The sequence below is a fragment of the Scyliorhinus torazame genome, chromosome 9 (assembly GCF_047496885.1).
Source record: "Scyliorhinus torazame isolate Kashiwa2021f chromosome 9, sScyTor2.1, whole genome shotgun sequence".
Taxonomy (NCBI): Eukaryota; Metazoa; Chordata; class Chondrichthyes; order Carcharhiniformes; family Scyliorhinidae; genus Scyliorhinus; species Scyliorhinus torazame.
This window is the reverse complement of record NC_092715.1, coordinates 51,248,435-51,268,365: the sequence shown is the minus strand read 5'-3', so window position 1 is coordinate 51,268,365 and position 19,931 is coordinate 51,248,435. Positions and strand designations below refer to the sequence as shown.

General features: G+C 47.0%; 1 protein-coding gene across 6 annotated transcripts in view; it reads left to right on the top strand.

The window, feature by feature from the left end:
- Positions 1-7,865: 7,865 nt before the first annotated feature.
- Positions 7,866-19,931, top strand: part of cenpu (centromere protein U) — a 44,996-nt gene continuing 32,930 nt past the window's right edge. For 4 of the 6 annotated variants that reach the window (XR_011949011.1, XR_011949010.1, XM_072515875.1 and 1 more), the window contains exons 1-3: positions 7,891-8,523; positions 12,704-12,812; positions 13,654-13,825. Coding sequence is in view for 4 of the 6 variants with exons in the window: in XM_072515875.1 (XP_072371976.1) it covers positions 12,741-12,812; positions 13,654-13,825 (244 nt within the window). In the remaining 2 variants the exon portion in view is untranslated. The other 2 variants (XM_072515874.1, XM_072515873.1) reach the window with 2 other exon arrangements.

The following is a 19,931-nucleotide window of genomic DNA, read 5'->3' as shown; positions in this document are numbered from 1 at the left end:
GAGGCCTACAATATCATTCGTCATCCAAGGTTCCCGAAAATTGCCGTATTTATCTTTCTTCCTCACAGGAACATGCCTGTCCTGTATTCCTATCAACTGACACTTGAAAGCCTCCCACATGTCAGATGTTGATTTGCCCTCAAACATCCGCCCCCAATCTATGTTCTTCAGTTCCCGCCTAATATTGTTATAATTAGCCTTCCCCCAATTTAGCACATTCATCCTCGGACCACTCTTATCCTTGTCCACCAGTACTTTAAAACTTACTGAATTGTGGTCACTGTTACCGAAATGCTCCCCTACTGAAACATCTACCACCTGGCCGGGCTCATTCCCCAATACCAGGTCCAGTACCGCCCCTTCCCTAGTTGGACTGTCTACATATTGTTTTAAGAAGCCCTCCTGGATGCTCCTTACAAACTCCGCCCCGTCTAAGCCCCTGGCACTAAGTGAGTCCCAGTCAATATTGGGGAAGTTGAAGTCTCCCATCACCACAACCCTGTTGTTTTTACTCTTTTCCAAAATCTGTCTACCTATCTGCTCCTCTATCTCCCGCTGGCTGTTGGGAGGCCTGTAGTATACCCCCAACATTGTGACTGCACCCTTCTTATTCCTGATCTCTACCCATATAGCCTCACTGCCCTCTGAGGTGTCCTCTCGCTGTATAGCTGTGATACTCTCCTGAACAAGTAGCGCAACTCCGCCTCCCCTTTTACATCCCCCTCTATCCCGCCTGAAACATCTAAATCCTGGAATGTTTAGCTGCCAATCCTGCCCTTCCCTCAACCAGGTCTCTGTAATGGCAACAACATCATAGTTCCAAGTAGTAATCCAAGCTCTAAGTTCATCTGCCTTACCCGTAATGCTCCTTGCATTAAAACATATGCACTTCAGGCCACCAGACCCGCTGTGTTCAGCAACTTCTCCCCGTCTGCTCTGCCTCAGAGCCACACTGTCCCTATTCCCTAGTTCTCCCTCAACGCTCTCACCTTCTGACCTATTGCTCCCGTGCCCACCCCCCTGCCATACTAGTTTAAACCCTCCCGTGTGACACTAGCAAATCTCGCGGCCAGGATATTTATGCCTCTCCGGTTTAGATGCAACCCGTCCATCTTATACAGGTCACACCTGCCCCGGAAGAGCTCCCAGTGGTCCAGATAACAGAAACCCTCCCTCCTACACCAGCTGTTTAGCCACGTGTTTGTCTGCTCTATCTTCCTATTTCTAGCCTCACTGGCACGTGGCACAGGGAGTAATCCCGAGATTACAACCCTCGAGGTCCTGTCTTTTAACTTTCTGCCTAGCTCCCTGAACTCCTGCTGCAGGACCTCATGCCCCTTCCTGCCTATGTCGTTAGTACCAATATGTACAACGACCTCTACCTGTTTGCCCTCCCCCTTCAGGATTCCCTCTACCCGTTCGGAGACATCCTGGACCCTGGCACCAGGGAGTCTTTGCCTCGAACATTACCCGCTTCCCCACTAATATAGCCACCCCCCTGTTTTTCGCATCCAGCCCCGAATGGAACACCTGCCCCACCCATCCTTTACGCAACCTAACCTGGTCTATCAGTTTCAGGTGCGTTTCCTGTAACATAGCCACATCTGCTTTAAGTTTCTTAAGGTGTGCGAGTACTCGTGCCCTCTTTATCGGCCCGTTGAGCCCTCTCACGTTCCACGTGATCAGCCGAGTTGGGGGGCTTCCCCCCCCCCCTTGCCGGTTAGCCATCATCTTTTTCCAGCTTCTCACCCAGTTCCCACGCAGCTGTATCTCCCCCAGGCGGTGCCCCCCCGCCCATCCTCTCCCGTACCCACTCCCCCCTTTCCCCAGCAGCAGCAACCCAGTAATTCCCCCCTCCCACCTCCCCCGCTACACCCCCCGCTAGCGTAATTACTCCCCCCATGTTGCTCCCAGAAGTCAGCAAACTCTGGCTGACCTCGGCTTGCCCCCGTGACCACGGCTCGCACCGTGCGACGCCCCCTCCTTCCTGCTTCTCTATTCCCGCCATAATTATCATAGCGCGGGAACCAAGCCCGCGCCTCTCCCTCGGCCCCGCCTCCCATGGCCAACGCCCCATCTCCTCTCCCTCCCCACCTCTCCCATCACCACCTGTGGGAGAAAGAAAAGTTACCATACCGCAGGATTAGAACATAAAACCCCTCTTCGCCCCCCCCCATTCACCCCACCACTTTGTCCAAACGTTCTTTTTCATAATCCACTCATTCCAGTTTTTCTTCTACAATAAAAGTCCACGCTTCATCCGCCGTCTCAAAGTAGTGGTGCCTCCCTTGATATGTGACCCACAGTCTTGCCGGTTGCAGCATTCCAAATTTTATCTTCCTTTTGTGAAGTACCGCCTTGGCCCGATTAAAGCTCGCCCTCCTTCTCGCCACCTCCGCACTCCAGTCTTGATAAACGCGGATCACCGCGTTCTCCCATTTACTGCACCGAGTTTTCTTCGCCCATCTAAGGACCATTTCTCTATCCTTAAAACGGAGGAATCTCACCACTATGGCTCTGGGAGTTTCTCCTGCTCTCGATCCTCGCACCATAACTCGGTACGCTCCCTCCACCTCCAACGGACCCGTCGGGGCCTCCGCTCCCATTAACGAATGCAGCATCGTGCTCACATATGCCCCGACGTCCGCCCCCTCCACACCTTCAGGAAGGCCAAGAATCCTCAGGTTGTTCCTCCTTGCGTTGTTTTCCAGTGCCTCCAACCTCTCCACACATCGTTTCTGGTGTGCCTCCTGTATCTCCGACTTCACCACCAGGCCCTGTATATCGTTCTCATTCTCGGCTGCTTTCGCCTTCACGACCCGAAGCTCCTGCTCCTGGGTCTTTTGTTCCTCCTTTAGCCCTTCGATCGCCTGTAGTATCGGGGCCAACAACTCTTTCTTCATTTCCTTTTTTATCTCCTCCACGCAGCATTTCAAGAACTCTTGTTGTTCAGGGCCCCATATGAAACTGCCACCTTCCGACGCCATCTTGGTTTTTGCTTGCCTTCCTTGCCGTTGTTCCAAAGGATCCGCTGCAATCCGGCCACTTTCCTCTCCTTTTTCCATCCGTGTCCAGGGGGAACACCCTCCTGGTTTACCGCACGGTGTTTTTAGCCGTTAAAATTGCCGTTGGGGCTCCTATCAAGAGCCCAAAAGTCCGTTTCACAGGGAGCTGCCGAAACGTGCGACTCAGCTGGTCATCGCCGCACCTGGAAGTCCTCGTCCTTAGATAACTTAACGTTACCTAAGGAATCCTTTAATAATTGCGACTGTAGTTCTGCGACCATATCCATGAGTTTCGTAAGAAACAGAGTTAATTCTATCCATCAGAAATATTCTATGCATGTTTAAATAAGAGCAGAATAAAGCTTGCAAATGATATTTTGATTATGGGCGGGATTCTCCGACCCCCCGCCAGGTCGGAGAATTGCCGGGGGGCGGTGTGAATCCTGCCCCCGCCAGCTGCCGAATTCTCCGGCACCGGGGATTTGGCGGGGGTTGGAATCGCACCGCACCGGTCGGCGTCCGCTGGCAGCAGCACCCCTCCCCGGCGATTCTCCGACCCGCGATGGGCCGAGCGGCCGCCCATTTTTTTTGCCGGTCCCGCCGGCGTAAATTGGAGTAGGTCCTTACCGGTGGGACCTGGCGGCGCGGGCAGCCTCTGGGGTTCTCGGGGGGGCGTGGAGGGATCTGACCCTGGGAGGTGCCCTCACGGTGGCCTGGCCCGCGATCGGGGCCCACTGATCCGCATGCGGGCCTGTTCCTGGGGGGCACTCTATTCCTCCGCACCGGCGGCTGTAGCGGTCCGCCATTGCTGGTGCGGACACGAAGCCCTCTGCGCATGTGCTGGGATGACGCCAGCTGGCGCTCCCGCGCATGCGCCAACTCGTGCCGGCCAGTTGGTGTGGCGCCAAGCCCGCTCCCCGCCGGCCGGGGGGGGGGGGGGCGCAAACCACTCTGGGGCCGGCCTAGCCCCTGAAGGTGCACAGGAATCTGCACCTTTGGGGCGGCCCGACGCTGGAGTGGTTCACGCCACTCCTTCCCGCCAGAGTTGCCCACCCCGCCGATTACGGCAGAATCCCGCCCTATATCTCTCATTCAGACGACCTCAGCAATTTTTATTGATTATGCATCTTTAAGGTTATGAACATCTCCAGATGTTCCAATGAGAGACATATGGATCATGGGCTCTGAGTGAGAAAAGAGGTGACAATTTTTTTTTGTTTGAAGAAAATGGGTTTTCAGAAGACTTGGAGGTGGCGAGGTAAGGAATAGAATTACAGAGCGGAATCCAAGGCAGCCAAAGGAGGGACTGGGGTTGCCCAAAAGGCCAGTATCACAGCAACAATGTTCAGGGAAGATAGAAGACTGGAGCAGAATGTATAAGAAGGGTGGAACAATGAAGAGAAGGATTTTTAATTTAATGTTTTGCTTGTCTGCTCCAAGGAGAACAGTCCCGGCTTCTGTTGTCGAGGGTAGATGGTGGAGCAGCGGTAATGATGCTGGACCATAATCCAGAGACCCAGGCAAATACTCTGGGGACATGGATTCAAATTCCACTGTGGCAGCTGGTGCAATTTGGATTTGGTTAATAAATTTGGACTATATCGCTAGGCTCAGCTTCACGGTCACCATTTCTGTCATCAATTGTTGTAAAAAACCCTGTGGTTCACTAATGTTTTTTTAGGGAAAGATATCTGCCATCCTTATCTGGTCTGTTCTACATGAGAGCCCAGACTGACAGATTTGTGGTAGACTCTTAACAGCCCTCCTTGCTAGGCCAGCAAGCTACTCAGCTCAAAGGAAATTTGGGATGGGCAACAAATGCTGGCCTTGCCAACCAAATGCACATCCCGTGACATAATTAAATAAAAGTCTCTCCACCTCACTGAATTCTGGGTAGGTGACGATTTGAACAAGACAATTGCTCTGTAGTTACGATATTTAAAGGACACAGTGTCAGCATCACCGCACTTTACTGGGACCCAGTTCGACGAATACTATTCTCAGGCAGCTCTGATCATTCCATTATTATGTGGGATATAGGAGGCAGAAAGGGAACCATTCTGGTAAATCTCCTCTGCACCCTCTCCAAGATTTTAATATCCTTGCACAGAATTGTACACGATATGCTATGATTTACAAAGGTTGAGCATAACTTTCTTGCTTGTGTACTCTGCGCTGCTATTTATAAAGCTAAGAATCCCAAAGACGCTTTAAAAAGCCTAATCAATTTGTTTTGTGTGTGTGTGTGTGTGTGTGTGTGTGTGAACTCCTAGGTCTTGATGTTCCTGCACATTGTTTAGAATGTTACAATTTCATTTATACAGTCTCGTACATTTTTTCTTCCAAAATAAATCACTGCGCACTTCTCTGCATTAAATTTTATGTTATTTTTCTGCCGGGTGTGGGGGCCACTGTTGGGACAGCATGCAAGTGAAGAGCCATGAAGCCCAGACAAAATTAAGTCTGGGGTCTCACTGGGACCAGGCAGGCAGGTCCTGGCATAGGGGATTGGGAACCGGGGTGGACAGGCAGCAGAGGTAGCATGGAGAGGGGGGGGGGGGGAATACCTTTGGTGGTGGGGGTCCTCCAATAGTAGGGCTTCTTGCTCAACCACCGGGTTTCACCTTCAGGCTGGTCCCTTGGCACCAGCCTCCACTGCCACTGGTAAAGTCCCGGTGGAAGTCGGAGGGGACGCTTAAGTGGCTGTTAATTGACCACATATGGGGCACAATGGTCCTCAGATTTACCAATTGCCACTGGTAAATTGAAAGCAGGGGTCATTGGGAGTAGGTATGCTTGCACGGCCGTGGCTGCCATGGCACTCAATTTTACAGCCCTTCTCTGGGGGCTGTAAAATCCTGGCCTACATATATCCACCTTTGTGTCAACGACAAAGTTTGAAATGATGCCCCCTATATCTACTTCCATGTCATTTATATATAATAACCTTTTATTGACACAAGTATAAGGTTACTGTGAAAAGCCCCTAGTCGCCACATTCCGGCGCCTGTTCGGGTAAGCTGGTACAGGAATTGAACCCGCGCTGCTGGCCTTGTTCTGCATCACAAACCAGCTGTCTAGCTCACTGAGCTATATTATATATATATTTTAAAAAGAGAAGTAATCGAGTACCGATTCCTGAGAGAAATAACTCTATTCTTTCCTCTAGTCTGTGAAGCTGCCTTTTGCTATTATGCTTTCTGTCAATCTGTTTTGTATCCACACTAACACTGGCTCCTTTAATACCACATGGTTCTGTTTTGCTGACAGATAGGGAACTTATGTCTCCTGATGTGATTATATCTCATTGTTGCTATCTTGAAATTTGAATTTGTTTGAGGAGGAAGAATAGGAAGCAATTTTCCCACACAAAGGGTAGTAGAAGTTTAGAATTTTCTGCCTCAGAGGCTGTGGATACTGGGAATTTAATTACTGAGAGGGTTGGAGGCCGAGTTACTGAATATATTTAAGCAGGAAATAGATCATTTCTAAACTCCAAAAGTGTCGGGGGTGGGGGAAAGCGCAGGAGTATGGCGTTGAGAGATGGTGGCACAGTGGTTAGCCTCACGGCACTAGGGACTCGGGTTCAATTCTGGCCTTAGATGACTGTCTGTGTGGGGTTTTCGCATTCTCTGTGTGGGTTTTCTCCCACAGTCTGAAGGTGAGCAGCTTATGTGGATTGGCCATGTTAAATTCCCCCTTAGTGTCCAAAGAGGTATAAGTTAGGTTACGGAGTTGCGGAGATGGGGTGAGGGAGTGGGCCTAGGTACTGTGTTCTTTTAGAGGGTTTGGTGCAGACTTGATGGGCCGAATAGCCTCCTCTTCTGTATTGCAAGGATTCTATGAGATAGAGGATCATCTGTGATCATATTAAATGTTGGGTAAATGGAATTGAGGTAAAGGTCTAATTGAACGGTCAGATTCCAGGGTTAATTGGCCCTTTCCTGTTCCTAATAATACAGCCTACAGCATTGCCCGTTCATTACCAGCACAAGCTAGATGCACTCATAATTGGTAACTATGGTCTCAATCAAATTTGGTTAAATATTAGAGTATCAAAGGAAACTTGGAAATGAGCCTTCGGTGCCTTTTATGGTTAATAGTGTTGGAATAAACTGTCCGAATGCCGTCATTTGTTTTTAAATGGAGAATTTCTGCGCCGCTCGAAATAAAGTGAAAAATATATTTCGCTCTTTTTAAAATAAATTTAGAGTACCCAATTCTTTTTTTTCCAATTTAGGGACAATTTAGCGTGGCCAATCCACCTACCCGGCACATCTTTTTGGGTTGTGGGGGTGAGATCCATGCAGACATCATAGCATTTACAGTGCAGAAGGAGGCCATTCAGCCCATCGAGTCTACACCGGCCCTTGGAAAGAGCACCCCACCCAAGCCCCACACCTCCACCTTGTCCCCTGTCCACTTTATCCCCATAACCCCACCTAACCTTTTTGGACACTAAGAGCAATTTAGCATGGCCAATCCACCTAACCTGCGCATCTTTGGACTGTGGGAGGAAACCGGAGCACCTGGAGGAAACCCTCGCACACACGGGGAGAATGTGCAAATGCCACTCGGACATTGACCCGGGGCCGGGATCGGGCCGGGTCCTCGGTGCCGTGCCGTCCCTTATATATTTCACTCTTAAGTGTCTGCATCAAACATTCCCAGCAGAGGAAAGGAAACCTCCCGTCGTGCCTCCTCCACCCAGGATTGCCAGCCCTCAATGTACCAATCACCAGCTGTTGGTGAATGGAGTGAGCTTGGGGTTTCGCTGCAGCCTCTCACACGCACTGACTCCTCCCAGACACAGGGGGCTCCACCCAGCCAGCTCCGGGCAGCGATGCGCGCGCAGATTCGCCTGCCGCTCACAATCATTGTAGGTACGGGGGAGGGGATTGTACCAAAGTCGCTTAAAACACAGAAGTAAAATCTTTAAAGACTTCTTATCGAAAAATACCTCAGAATGTATACTATTCTGGAATATGTTCCTCAATAGTGTTTCACCGACAGTTACCACCCGCTCTGGTATGATGGTCGTTCCGGGAGCGCGCGCGCAGACAGTTTGAATTTTTAGCGGGAGAGAGAGACAGTGGAGATCCAGCGGGAGAGAGAGAGACAGTGGCGATCCAGCGGGAGAGAGAGACAGTGGAGATCCAGCGGGAGAGAGAGACAGTGGCGATCCAGCGGGAGAGAGAGACAGTGGCGATCCAGCGGGAGAGAGAGACAGTGGCGATCCAGCGGGAGAGAGAGACAGCGGAGATCCAGCGGGAGAGAGAGACAGTGGAGATCCAGCGGGAGAGAGAGAGACAGTGGAGATCCAGCGGGAGAGAGAGAGACAGTGGAGATCCAGCGGGAGAGAGAGAGACAGTGGAGATCCAGCGGGAGAGAGAGAGACAGTGGAGATCCAGCGGGAGAGAGAGAGAGAGAAAGAAAGTGGAGATCCAGCGGGAGAGAGAGCGCCGATACATTTCCAAAAGGAGTCTGTTCGCTAAAATCAACGTCCATGGAATTGAAGGCAAGTTATTTATTGACCTGGTTAAAAAATCGATTGAAATGGAAAGGTTTAAATTCCACTGAGTTTAGAAGAGTGAAGGGTGACTTGATTCATTGGATGTGGGCGTTACTGGCTGGGCCAGCTTTTGTTGTTTATCCTTTTGAATTGCCCTTGTTGCCTATCCTTTGAATCACTCTTCAATTGAGTGGCTTCCTAGACCATTTCAAGAGGGCAGATAAGAGTCACCCACATTGCTGTGGACATGGAGTCACAGGATAGGATGGCAGCTTTGCTTTCCTTTCCAGTAGTGGACTCGCCAACACGAAGGGCATTCAAATGGTCATTGGATACACTTATGGACGATAAGGGAATAGTGTAGATGGGCTTTAGAGTGGTTTCACAGGTCGGCGCAACATCGAGGGCTGAAGGGCCTGTACTGCGCTGTAATGTTCTATGTTCTAATGGGCATTAGTGAACCAGATGTTTTTTTACAACAATGGTTTCATGGTCGTCACTAGATTTCTGATTACAGATTTTTATTGAATTCAGATTTCACCATCTGCCATGGTGGGATTCAAACCCTAGCTTTCTGAATTACAGGGCTAGTGACGAGACCACTATGCCACTGTCATCACTCATGATAAGATAAGGTCCTGAACAGTCTTGATTGATTGATTTTATTTATTATCACGTGTACCGAGGTACAGTGAAAAGTATTTATCTGCGAGCAGCTCAACAGATCATTAAGTACATGAAAATAAAAGAAAATACATAATAGGGCAACACAAGGTAACTACATAAACACCGGCATCAGGTGAAGCATACAGGGGTGTAGTGTTAATGAGGTCAGTCCATAAGAGGGTCGTTTAAGAGTCTGGTAACAGCGGGGAAGAAGCTGGGTTGATGCAGAAGACCAGGTGGATGGAGAAATTATGTTTCCTCTTGTGGGTGAGTCCAAAACGAAGGGGCATTATTTTAACATTAGTGGTCACCCTTATAGGACACAAGATAAATGTTCTCTCTGAGAGTTGTGGATTACTGAATATTTTTAAGGCAGCGATAGATAGATTCTTGTTGGGCAAGGTTACTGGGGCTAGATGGGGAATGTAGAACTCAACACAAACGGATCAGGCACAATCTTATTGAATGGTGGAGCGGGCTTGAGGGGCTGAATGGCCTATATGTTTGTGTATTAATATGAATGGTAGATTATGGAGAATAGGGATAATGATTAGGTACCCTCCTATTAGCGGAATGGAACTAATGGCTGCAAGGTTCAAGTTGGGGGCCTCAACTATTCACAGTATTTATTAACGTCTTGTTTATTTGCATATCCTCACATTACCTTCTCAAGTGGAGAATAGTGTGGGATGGGGATTTTGACGGCTGATAACAGCTTTGTGAGCACTCCTTCCATGGCCAACAAGTCCCAGAGTGGAGCTTCAAGGCAATTGAAACTCGCAGGCTCCAGATTAACAGTTTAGGTGGTGGGATAGAAAGTCACATACGGAAGTTTGCCGATTAATAGTGGCATATTGGTGCTGTCACTGGACTAGTAATCCAGAGACCCATAGTATCTTGGGGGTTCCAGGTTCAAATCCTGCCACTGCAGAATAAAAATCTGGAATTGAAAGTCTAATGATCATTAAACCATTGTTGATTGACATAAAAACCCATCTGGTTCACTTAATGTCCTTTAGCGAAGGAAACCTATCTTTACCTGGTTTGGCCGACATATGACTCTGGCTCCACAGCACTTAACTTCCCCTTCTAGGGCAATAAATGCTGACCCAGCCAGTAACACCCATGTCCCATGAACTAATTTTAAAAAAATTACAAGCAGATATTAATAGATTAAATAAATAGAAAAAACTGTGGCAAATGGATTTCAATGTAGGCAAATTTGAGATTGTCCACTTTGGACCTAAAAGCTTAGACCAGAATACTTTCTGAATGGTAAAAAGCTAGAAACGTTTGGTATCCAAATAGACTTGGAGATCTGTGCACAAGGAGAATTAAAATGCTATGGACAGGTACAGAAAATAATCAAAAGGGGTAATGGAATGCTGGCTTTTATACAGAGGACTAAAATACAAGAAGGTAGAAGTCATGCTTCATCTATACAAAGGCCCTGGTTAGACCACACCTGGAGTACTGAGATCAGTTCTGGGCAGCACATCTAAGGAAGAATATATTGGACTTATTTACCAGAATGATCCTGGACTCTTGAAGGTTAAATTGCAATAATAATAATCTTTATTAATGTCACATGTAGGCTTATATTACACTGCAATGCAGTTACTGTGAAAACCCCCTAGTCGCCACATTACGGTGCCTATTTGGGTACACTGACGCAGAATTCAGAATGTCCAATTCACCTAACAAGCACGGCTTTTGGGACTTGTGGGAGGAAACCTGAGCACCCGGCGAAAAACCTGAGCAGACACTGGGAGAGAAATTGCATAAATCATTGGAATTTATAAGTCTAAGGAGTGATTTTGTCAACGTTTTCAAGACGTTAAGGGGAACGATTGGGGTCGTAGAGAGAGAAAAACTATTCAAATATAGAAGCAAAATACTGTAAATGCTGGAGATCTGCAATGAAAACAGAAAGTGTGGAAAAACTCGGCAGGCCTGACAGCATCAGTGGGGACTGAAAAGGAGTTAACTTTTCAAATCTAATATGCCTATTCTTTGAAATTGTTACTTTGGTTGAAGTGTCTAGGACTAATAGTGGCATAGCGGTTAGCGCTGTTGCCTCTCAACACCAGGGACCCGGGTTCAATTCCGGCCTTGCGTGACTGTGTGGACTTTGCATTTTCTCCGTGTGTCTGCGAGGGCTTCCTCCGGGTGCTCTGCTTTCCTCCCACAGTCCAAAGATGTGTAGGTTAGGTGGATCGGTCATGCTAAATTGCCCCTTGGTGTCCAAAGACCAAAACCAGGGGCTGGTTTAGCACACTGGGCTAAATCGCTGGCTTTTAAAGCAGACCAAGGCAGGCCAGCAGCACGGTTCAATTCCCCTACCAGCCTCCCCGAACAGGCGCCGGAATGTGGCGGCTAGGGGCTTTTCACAGTAACTTCATTGAAGCCTTCTTGTGACAGTAAGCGATTTTCATTTCATTAAGATGAGCAGATAAAGTGGCGTTACGGGATTATGCTGGGGGAGTGCGCCTAGATAGGGTGCTCTTTCAGAAAGTTGGTGCAGGCTCGATGGGCTGAATGACCTCCTTCTGCACTGCAGGAATTCTATAAGGTGGGGAAATCAAAAAAAAATTAGAGCCAGGACCGGGCAGCATGGCAGCACAGTGGTTAGCACTGTTGCTTTATAGCACCAGGGACGTGGGTTCAATTCCCGCTTGGGTCACTGTCTGTGCAGAGTCTGCATAATCTCCCCGTGTCTGCGTGGTTTTCTCCCACAAGTCCCGAAAGACGTGCTTGCTGAATTCTCCCTCAGTGTACCTGAACAGGCACCGGAGTGTTGCGACTGAGGGATTTTCACAGTAACTTCATGCACTGGGTTAATGTAAGCCTACTTGTGACACTATAAAGATTATTATTATTATTACTTCAGGTGTGAAGTTAGAAACATTACTGCACACAAAGGATGGTAGAAAGTTGAAATGCTCTTCTATAAATAGCATTCATGCTAGATCAGTTAAGTTTAAACATTGTGATGAGTTAACTATTATTTATCAAAGGTATTGAGAGTTATGAGTCAAAATGTAGGTTGCAGATCAGCCATAGTCTCATTGACTTGAGCCTAAAATGGTGTGCTCTGTTCCTCTGCACCTTAATATCTACATGAGTGGTGTGTGTGTGTGAGAGAACATCCCTCTGTTTTTCAGAGTAATTTGTTTGGGGATTTTTTTTTTAGTTTAGGCTACCCAATTCTTTTTTTTCCAATTAAGGGGCAGTTTAGCGTGGCCAATCCACCCCCCCCCCCTGCACATATTTGCGTTGTGGGGGTGAGACTCATGCAGACACTGGGAGAATGCAAACTCTACACGGACAGTGACCCGGGGTTGGGATTGAGGCAGCAGTGCTAACCACTGCCACTGCTGCCCTTTTTTGGAATAATTTAAATATGATTTCTTATTGGATCTCATGTAACATACTCTGTTTTGAGAGAAGCTGCATCAAGATTAGTATAGAATGACTCCACTCTATCTCAATTTTGCTGTTTATTATTCTTTATTCATAGATTTTAACCTGATGCAAAACATCTGAGAAAAGCAATAATGAGGAAAAGTAAAGGCGCTTCCACTTCAAAAGGATCTAATTTGTCAGTGCACCGAAACACAAGACTTGAGGTGCTTTAGTTATAAAGTTGTTTATTTTTTTTTGTGCTGTTTTGCATTTGATAAGCATGTGAGAAATAGGAGCTGGACCTACATTGCCTCTTTTAGGGAAGGCCTGCCGAGAAAAGTGCCGCTCAGGCACTTAACTGGACAATAGTAGATCTTTCCCAGGATCTAGGACCCCAGGGCGGAATCAGAGAATGGTAGATGTATTGAGCAGCAGGGCCACTGGGAAGTGGCTGCTGCCACCCAAGGCCTAGGGAATGGCTCTTGGTGGGCTGCTCCTTCCTGTTGTTGGATCCCTTGATCAGACAGTGAATTCCTTCAAACAAGTGCCCCTGTTCCCGGGTCCTGCTTGCAATCCTGCATGTGTTTACTTGTTCTGCTCCCCACATAATGACCTCCGCATCTGCCGTGAAAACACAAGCAGTGGGTGGGATGAGGCCCTTAAGTGGCATTCATTTCTTACTCAAGGGCCTTAATTGGTGACTGGGCAGGAAGGCGGCAGGGTCCCCACCCACCATCCCCTGTCAGATTTAATGCCTCCCCCACCCAAACTAGCCATCGGGGACATTAAATTCTACCATTACCTTTCCTGGCCCTTTATTTCTCTCCCTCGACTGCCCCCTCCCGCCAGCTCCATTACTTGCCACTATCTTCACATCAAATAATTAACAATTGTGAGGATATCACTAGGTTATTCAGGAGCAGTATAGTTTGATAGCAGAAAGGAGAAAACCAAAATACATCATGAAGTCTGCTATGCTTGTGATGATTGAGTTTTGATAATTAATTCTCTCTTGCTATATTGACAATAAGAACTCTGAATTTATTTAACTTTTCTTTTAATTAGACTATTAAAGGTGTGAGATCTAAAAAAGGTAGAGGAAGTAAAACAAATAAAACAAAGACTCCTGCCCAGAGAAATAGAGCCAAATCGCCAAGTCAAAAGCATCCAGAGCCTTCGCCAAACCTCTCTTGCATTTTTAGAAATCCGGACAGTCATGAAGAAAATGAAGATTATGGTAAGGAGTTAATGGTGGAGAGTAGATCATTCTTCAAGTCACATGCTATACACAATGTGCCTACCCTTAGATTTAATATTCTCCTCTGCATGAATGTTTAGTGTCCCAAAAATATATATATATTTTTAAAAAAATTTAGAGTACCCAATTATTTTTTCCAATTAAGGGGCAATTTAGCGTGGCCAATCCACCTATCCTGTACATCTTTGGGTTATGGGGGTGAAACCCACGCAGACACGGGGAGAATTTGCAAACTCCACACGGACAGTGACCCAGGGCTGGGATTTGAACCCAGGTCCACAATGCCACATGCCGCCCTTGGTCTATTGCTTTTTCTTGCTAGGTGATTCTGAGGCCAGGGTCCTGAATCTCAGTAAAGGTAACCATGATGGCATGAGTTGGCTATGATGGACTGGGAAACATTACCGAAAGGAAGGATAGTGGTCAGGCAATGGCAGACATTCAAGGAACAAATAGATAAACACGAAAAGTTGTTTATTCCTATTTGAAATGAAATGAAATGAATTTGGCACAAAAGTAGAAAGGGAACTGGCCAAACCATGGCTTACAAGGGAAATTAGCGATGGTATTTGCTTCAAAGAAGAGGCATACAAATTAGCAAGAAAAAGCAATAGACCAAGGGTGGCATGTGGCACTGTGGCGCTGAGGACCTGGGTTCAAATCCCAGCTCTGGGTCACTGTCCGTATGAAGTTTGCACATTCGCCTCATGTCTGCGTGGGTTTCACCCCCACAACGCAAAGATGTGCAGGTTAGGTGGATTGGCTACGCTAAATTGCCCCTTAATTGGAAAAAAAAAATTGGGTACTCTTAATTTATAAGAAAAATAAAACAATAGACCTGAGGATTGGGAACAGTTTAAAATTCAGCAAAGGCAGACCAAGGGATTGATTAAGAAGGGGGGGGGAAATACAATATGAAAGTAAGCTCGTGGGGGACATAAAAACTAACTGTAAAAGTTTCAGTAGATATGTAAAGAGAAAAAGACTGACAAAAACAAATGTAGCCCGTTACAGTCAGAAATGGGGGAGTTCATAATGGGGAACAAAGAAAAGGCTGCGGAACTAAATTTGGATTTTGCTTCAGTCTTCTCAAAGGAAGACATGAATAATGTACCGGAAGTTGTGAGGAGTTGAAACAAAAGGTAGCAATGTTGCTTTCACAGCACTACGGACCCGATTCTTTTTTTTAAAATATTTTTTATTCTCCTTTTTCACATTTTCTCCCAAATTTACATCCAACAATAAACAATAACCAGTAACGAATGTAATGTCAATCCCCATATCAATAACAACGATCCCATCCTCCCACCAAACCCCAGACATTGGCCCGCATGTTAACATAAACAAATGACAAAAAAGGAATCCGGAATTGCTCATAGTCACCATTAACACATACAGTGCCCCTCCCCCAACCCTCCCAGCCCCCAAACCCCCTAATGTTCAATGTGATCCAATTCTCACAAGTGTATAATGAATAATGCCCATGAATTGTAGAACCTCTCCATCCTTCCCCTCAGTTCAAATTTGACCTTTTCAAGCGGTAGGAATTCCAGCAGGTCCCCCTGCCACGCCAGGGCACAGAGTGGGGAGGTTGATCTCCATCCTAACAGGATCTGCCTTCAGGCGATCAACGAGGCGAAGGCTACAACACCTGCCTCCGCACCCGTTTCTAACCCCGGCTGGTCCGACACCCTGAATATGGCCTCCCGAGGGCCCGGTTCCAGTTTCACATGCACCACTTTGGAGATTACCCTAAACACCTCCTTCCAGTAATCCTCCAGCTTTGGACAGGGTCAAAACATAATGACGTGGTTTGTGGGGCCCCCTTGCAACGTTCACCCTTGCGTCTTCTACCCTCTCAAAGAGCCAGCTCATCTTCGCCCTTGTAAGGTGCGCTCTATACACCACCTTCAGCTGTATCAGCCCCAACCTCGCACACGAGGTGGAGGCATTCACCCTCTGGAGCACCTCACACCAGAACCCCTCCTCCATATCCTCTCACAACTCTTCCTCCCAGTTTGCCTTGATCCCTTCTAGCGGCGCCTTCTCCTCCTCCAAAATAGCCCCGTAAACCGCCGATACTACCCCCTTCTCCAGTCCCCCAGTCGTCAGCACCTCCTCCAGCAGTGTGGAAGCCGGCTCTACTGGGAAGCTCTGTATCTCCTTTCTGGCAAAGTCTCAAACCTGCATGTATCTAAATATTTCCCCCTGCTCCAGCCCATACTTCGCTCCCAGCTCCTTCAATCCTGCAAAACGACCCCCAAGAAATAAATCTTTTAGTGTCTTAATTCCTTTCTCCTCCCATCTCCGAAAATTGCCATCCCACTTCCCTGGCTCAAATCTATGGTTTCCCCCGAATCAGCATTTCCCTTGACCCTGCCCCCAACCCGAAGTGCTGTTGAAACTGCCTTGAAATTCTCAACGAAGCTATTACTACCGGATTCCCTGAGTACCACCCCGGGGCAGTCGGGAGCTGCGCTGTCACTAGTGCCTTCAATCCGGGTTCGATTCCTGGTGAGGGCTATTGTCTGTGCAAAGTCTGTACGTTTGCCCCGGGTCTGTGTGGGTTTCCTCCGGGTACTCTGGTTTCCTCCCACAAAGTCCCAAATGAAATGCTTGTTCGGTGAATTGTACATTCTGAATTCTCCCGTCGTGTACTCGAACAGTCGCCGGAGTATGCCGACTAGGGAGTTTTCACAGTAATTTAATTGCAGTATTAATGTAAGCCCACTTGTGACACTAGTAAAGATTATTATTATTAAACCAGTATTAGTAGACAAATGGCTTTGGGGAAATTAATGGATTTGAAGGCGGATATATCTCCAAGGTCTGATAATCTTCATCCCAGAGTACTTAAGGAAGTGGCCCTAGAAATAGTAGATCCGTTGGTGGTCATTTTCCAAAATTCTTTGGACTCTGGAATGGATTGTACAGATTGGAGGGTAGCTAATATAACCTTGCTATTCAAAAAGGGAGGTAGAGAGAAAACAGAGAACTATAGACCAGTGAGCCTAATGTCGGTAGTAGGGAAGTTGGTAGAATCCATTATCAAGGATTTCATAGCTCGGCATTTGGAAAGCAGTGGTATAGTCAGATAAAGTCAGTGTGGATTTTTATGAAAGCGAATCATACTTGACAAATCTATTGGAATTCTTTGAGGATATAACGAGTAGAGATGACCAGGGAGACCCGGTGTATGTGGTTTATTTAGACTTTCAGAAGGCTTTCGACAAGGTCTCACATAGCAGATTATTATGTAGAATTAAAGAGCATGGGATTGCGGGTAGTGTTTTGAGATGGATTGAAAGCTGGTTAGCAGACAGGAAGCAAAGAGTTGAAATAAATGGGTATTTTTCCGATTGGCAGGCAGTGACCTGTCGGGTACCGCAGGGACTTGTGCTTGGAACTTTGTCTACAAGATTATGAGGGGCATGGATAAAGTGGATGGGCAGGCACTCTTTCCCAGGGTGGTGGGGTCGGTCACCAGGGAGCATAGGTTTAAGGTCCGTGGGCAAAGGAGGAGATGTGCGAGGCAGGTTTTTTACGTAGAGGGTGGTGAGTGCCTGGAATGCATTGCCAGGGGAGGTTGTGGAAGAAGATACAGTAACGTTGTTCAAAAGTCATCTTGACTAACACCTGGATAGGATGGGTATAGAGGGATACGGCACAAGGAGGTGCTGAGGGTTTTGGCAAAGTTTGGTATGACCGGTACAGGCTTGGATGGCCGAAGGGACTCTGTTCCTGTGCTGTACTGTTCTTTGACCCCAACTGTTCACAAAATAAATTCATGATTTGGATGAGGGAACTAAATGTATTATCTCCAAATTTGCATTTGGTACAAAGTTGGGTGGGAGAGTGAGCAATGAGGAGGATGCAGAGATGCTTAAGCTTGATTTGGGCAGGCTGAGTGTGTGGGCATATGCATGGCAGATGCAGTATAATGTGGATAAATGTGGGGTTATCAACCTCGGTAGCAAAAATAGGTAGGCATTATTATTTGAATGGGTGTAAATTGAGAGAGGTGGATACTCAACAAGACCTTGGTCTCCTCGTGCATCAGTCGCTGAAAGTAAGCATGCAGGTGCAGCAGGCAGTAGAGAAGGCAAATGGTATGTTGGCCTTCATAGTGAGAGGATTTGAGTATAGGAATAGGGATGTTTTACTGCAATTGTATAGGACATTGGTGAGGCTGTACCTGAAGTACTATGTAGTTTTGATGTCCTTATCTGAGGACGGATGTTCTTGCTATGGAGGGAGTGCAGCGACGGTTTACCAGGATGATTCCTGGGATGGTGGGACTGTCATATTTGGAGAGACTAAGACAGTTAGGATTATTTTGATTGGAGTTAAGAACAGTGAGTTATAAAATTCTAACAGGATTAGACCAGGCAGATTCAGAAAGAATGTTCCTGGTGGTTGGGAGTCCAGAACTAGGGGTCATAGATTGATGATAATAGGTAAACCTTTTAAGACTGAGGTGAGGAGAAATTTCTTCACCAGAGAGGGGTGAATCTGTGGAATTCGCTACTACAGAAAGTAGCTCAGGCCAAAACATTGGTTTCGAAAAGGAATTAGGTATTGTTCTTGGGCTAAAGGGATCAAGAGATATGGGGGAAGGTGGGATCAGGGTATTGAATTTGATGAACAGCCATGATCATAATGAATGGCAGAGCAAGCTTGAAAGGCCGAATGATCTCCTGCTTCTATTTTTTATGTATGTTTCTGAAGGCTGAGCCTCATTGCTGCATCACTGGTGGGTTCCTTGGGCACCTTGTGCAGCTTGCCTGCTCTTGCCCAGTGCAGGTGTTGTTTCCCAAAACAAATGCCATCAGAATTTGCTTAGCATTATAAAGAAGCCTAATGCCAGCTGCAGGCGTGTTTCACATAGACCCTGCAATGGGCCCCTTTCAAGATTTTTGTTCCATAGAATTTACAGTGCTGAAGGAGGCCATTCGGCTCCTCGTGTCTGCACCGGCCCTTGGAAAGAGCACCTTACCCAAGCCCACACTTCCACCCTATCCCCGTAACCCCACTTAACCTTTTTGGACATTAAGGGCAATTTAGCATGGCCAATCCACCTAACCCGCACATCTTTGGACTGGGAGGAAACCGGAGCACCCGGAGGAAACCCACGCACACACGGGGAGAACGTGCAGACTCCACACAGACAGTGACCCACGCCGGGAATCGAACCTGGGACCCTGGAGCTGTGAAGCAACTACTGCCTACTATGCTACCGTGCTGCCCACTATGCTACCGTGCTGCCCGGGTATCATTTGAATGTAAATTTTTAAGTTATGATTTGTAGACACTCCAACCCTGTTTCCACCCAGTGAAATGGCATTAAAAATCTTCCCTGATTAATCAAGCTGAGAGTGAACTCCCCTTATTTGACTTTGACCATCTAAAGCGGAAGCCCTGACATCTCCCATAATCGGGGGTAGGTTTTATTGATGATTTTAATATTGTATTGTGCTTGACAGAAAGGAATCGTCTAGATCTGTTGAGTTTGCATGAAATATCAGATTATTTAGCTTTGTCTATCTCCCAATACAAAATGTGGCTGTCCCAAAGCCCCTATGAGTGGAAATTAATTTGCAAACGTTGAAACTCAGCCCTGGCTGCCATTGTATTAAAGGCGCGCTCTTGGGTAACTTGGACATTCTAAATTCTCCCTCACTGAACCTGAACATGCGCCGGATTGTGGTGACTAGGGGCTTTTCACAGTAACTTCATTGCAGTGTTAATGTAGGCCTATTTGTGACAATAATAAAGATTATTATTAAGATTTTATAATTTTTGCAGAATGCATTCACCAGTACTTTGCAGTTTTAGACATCCTTGTTTATTCTGTCAACCCCTTTGTCCTGAATGCAAACTTTCTAACACAAAAATGGGATAGTTTGGCCCACAGCCTTCCTCGGGGCCACCATCAGTGCTTGTCAATATTGATAGGTTTATAGGTTTGTGGAATGTGATTGGTTTATTTTGGTTTGTGTTTCCCAACCTAGTGATAAAGTTGATCTGTTTAAGTAGTCTCAAATTCACCTTCCTACCTGTTCCCCATATCCCTTTACTCCTAAGT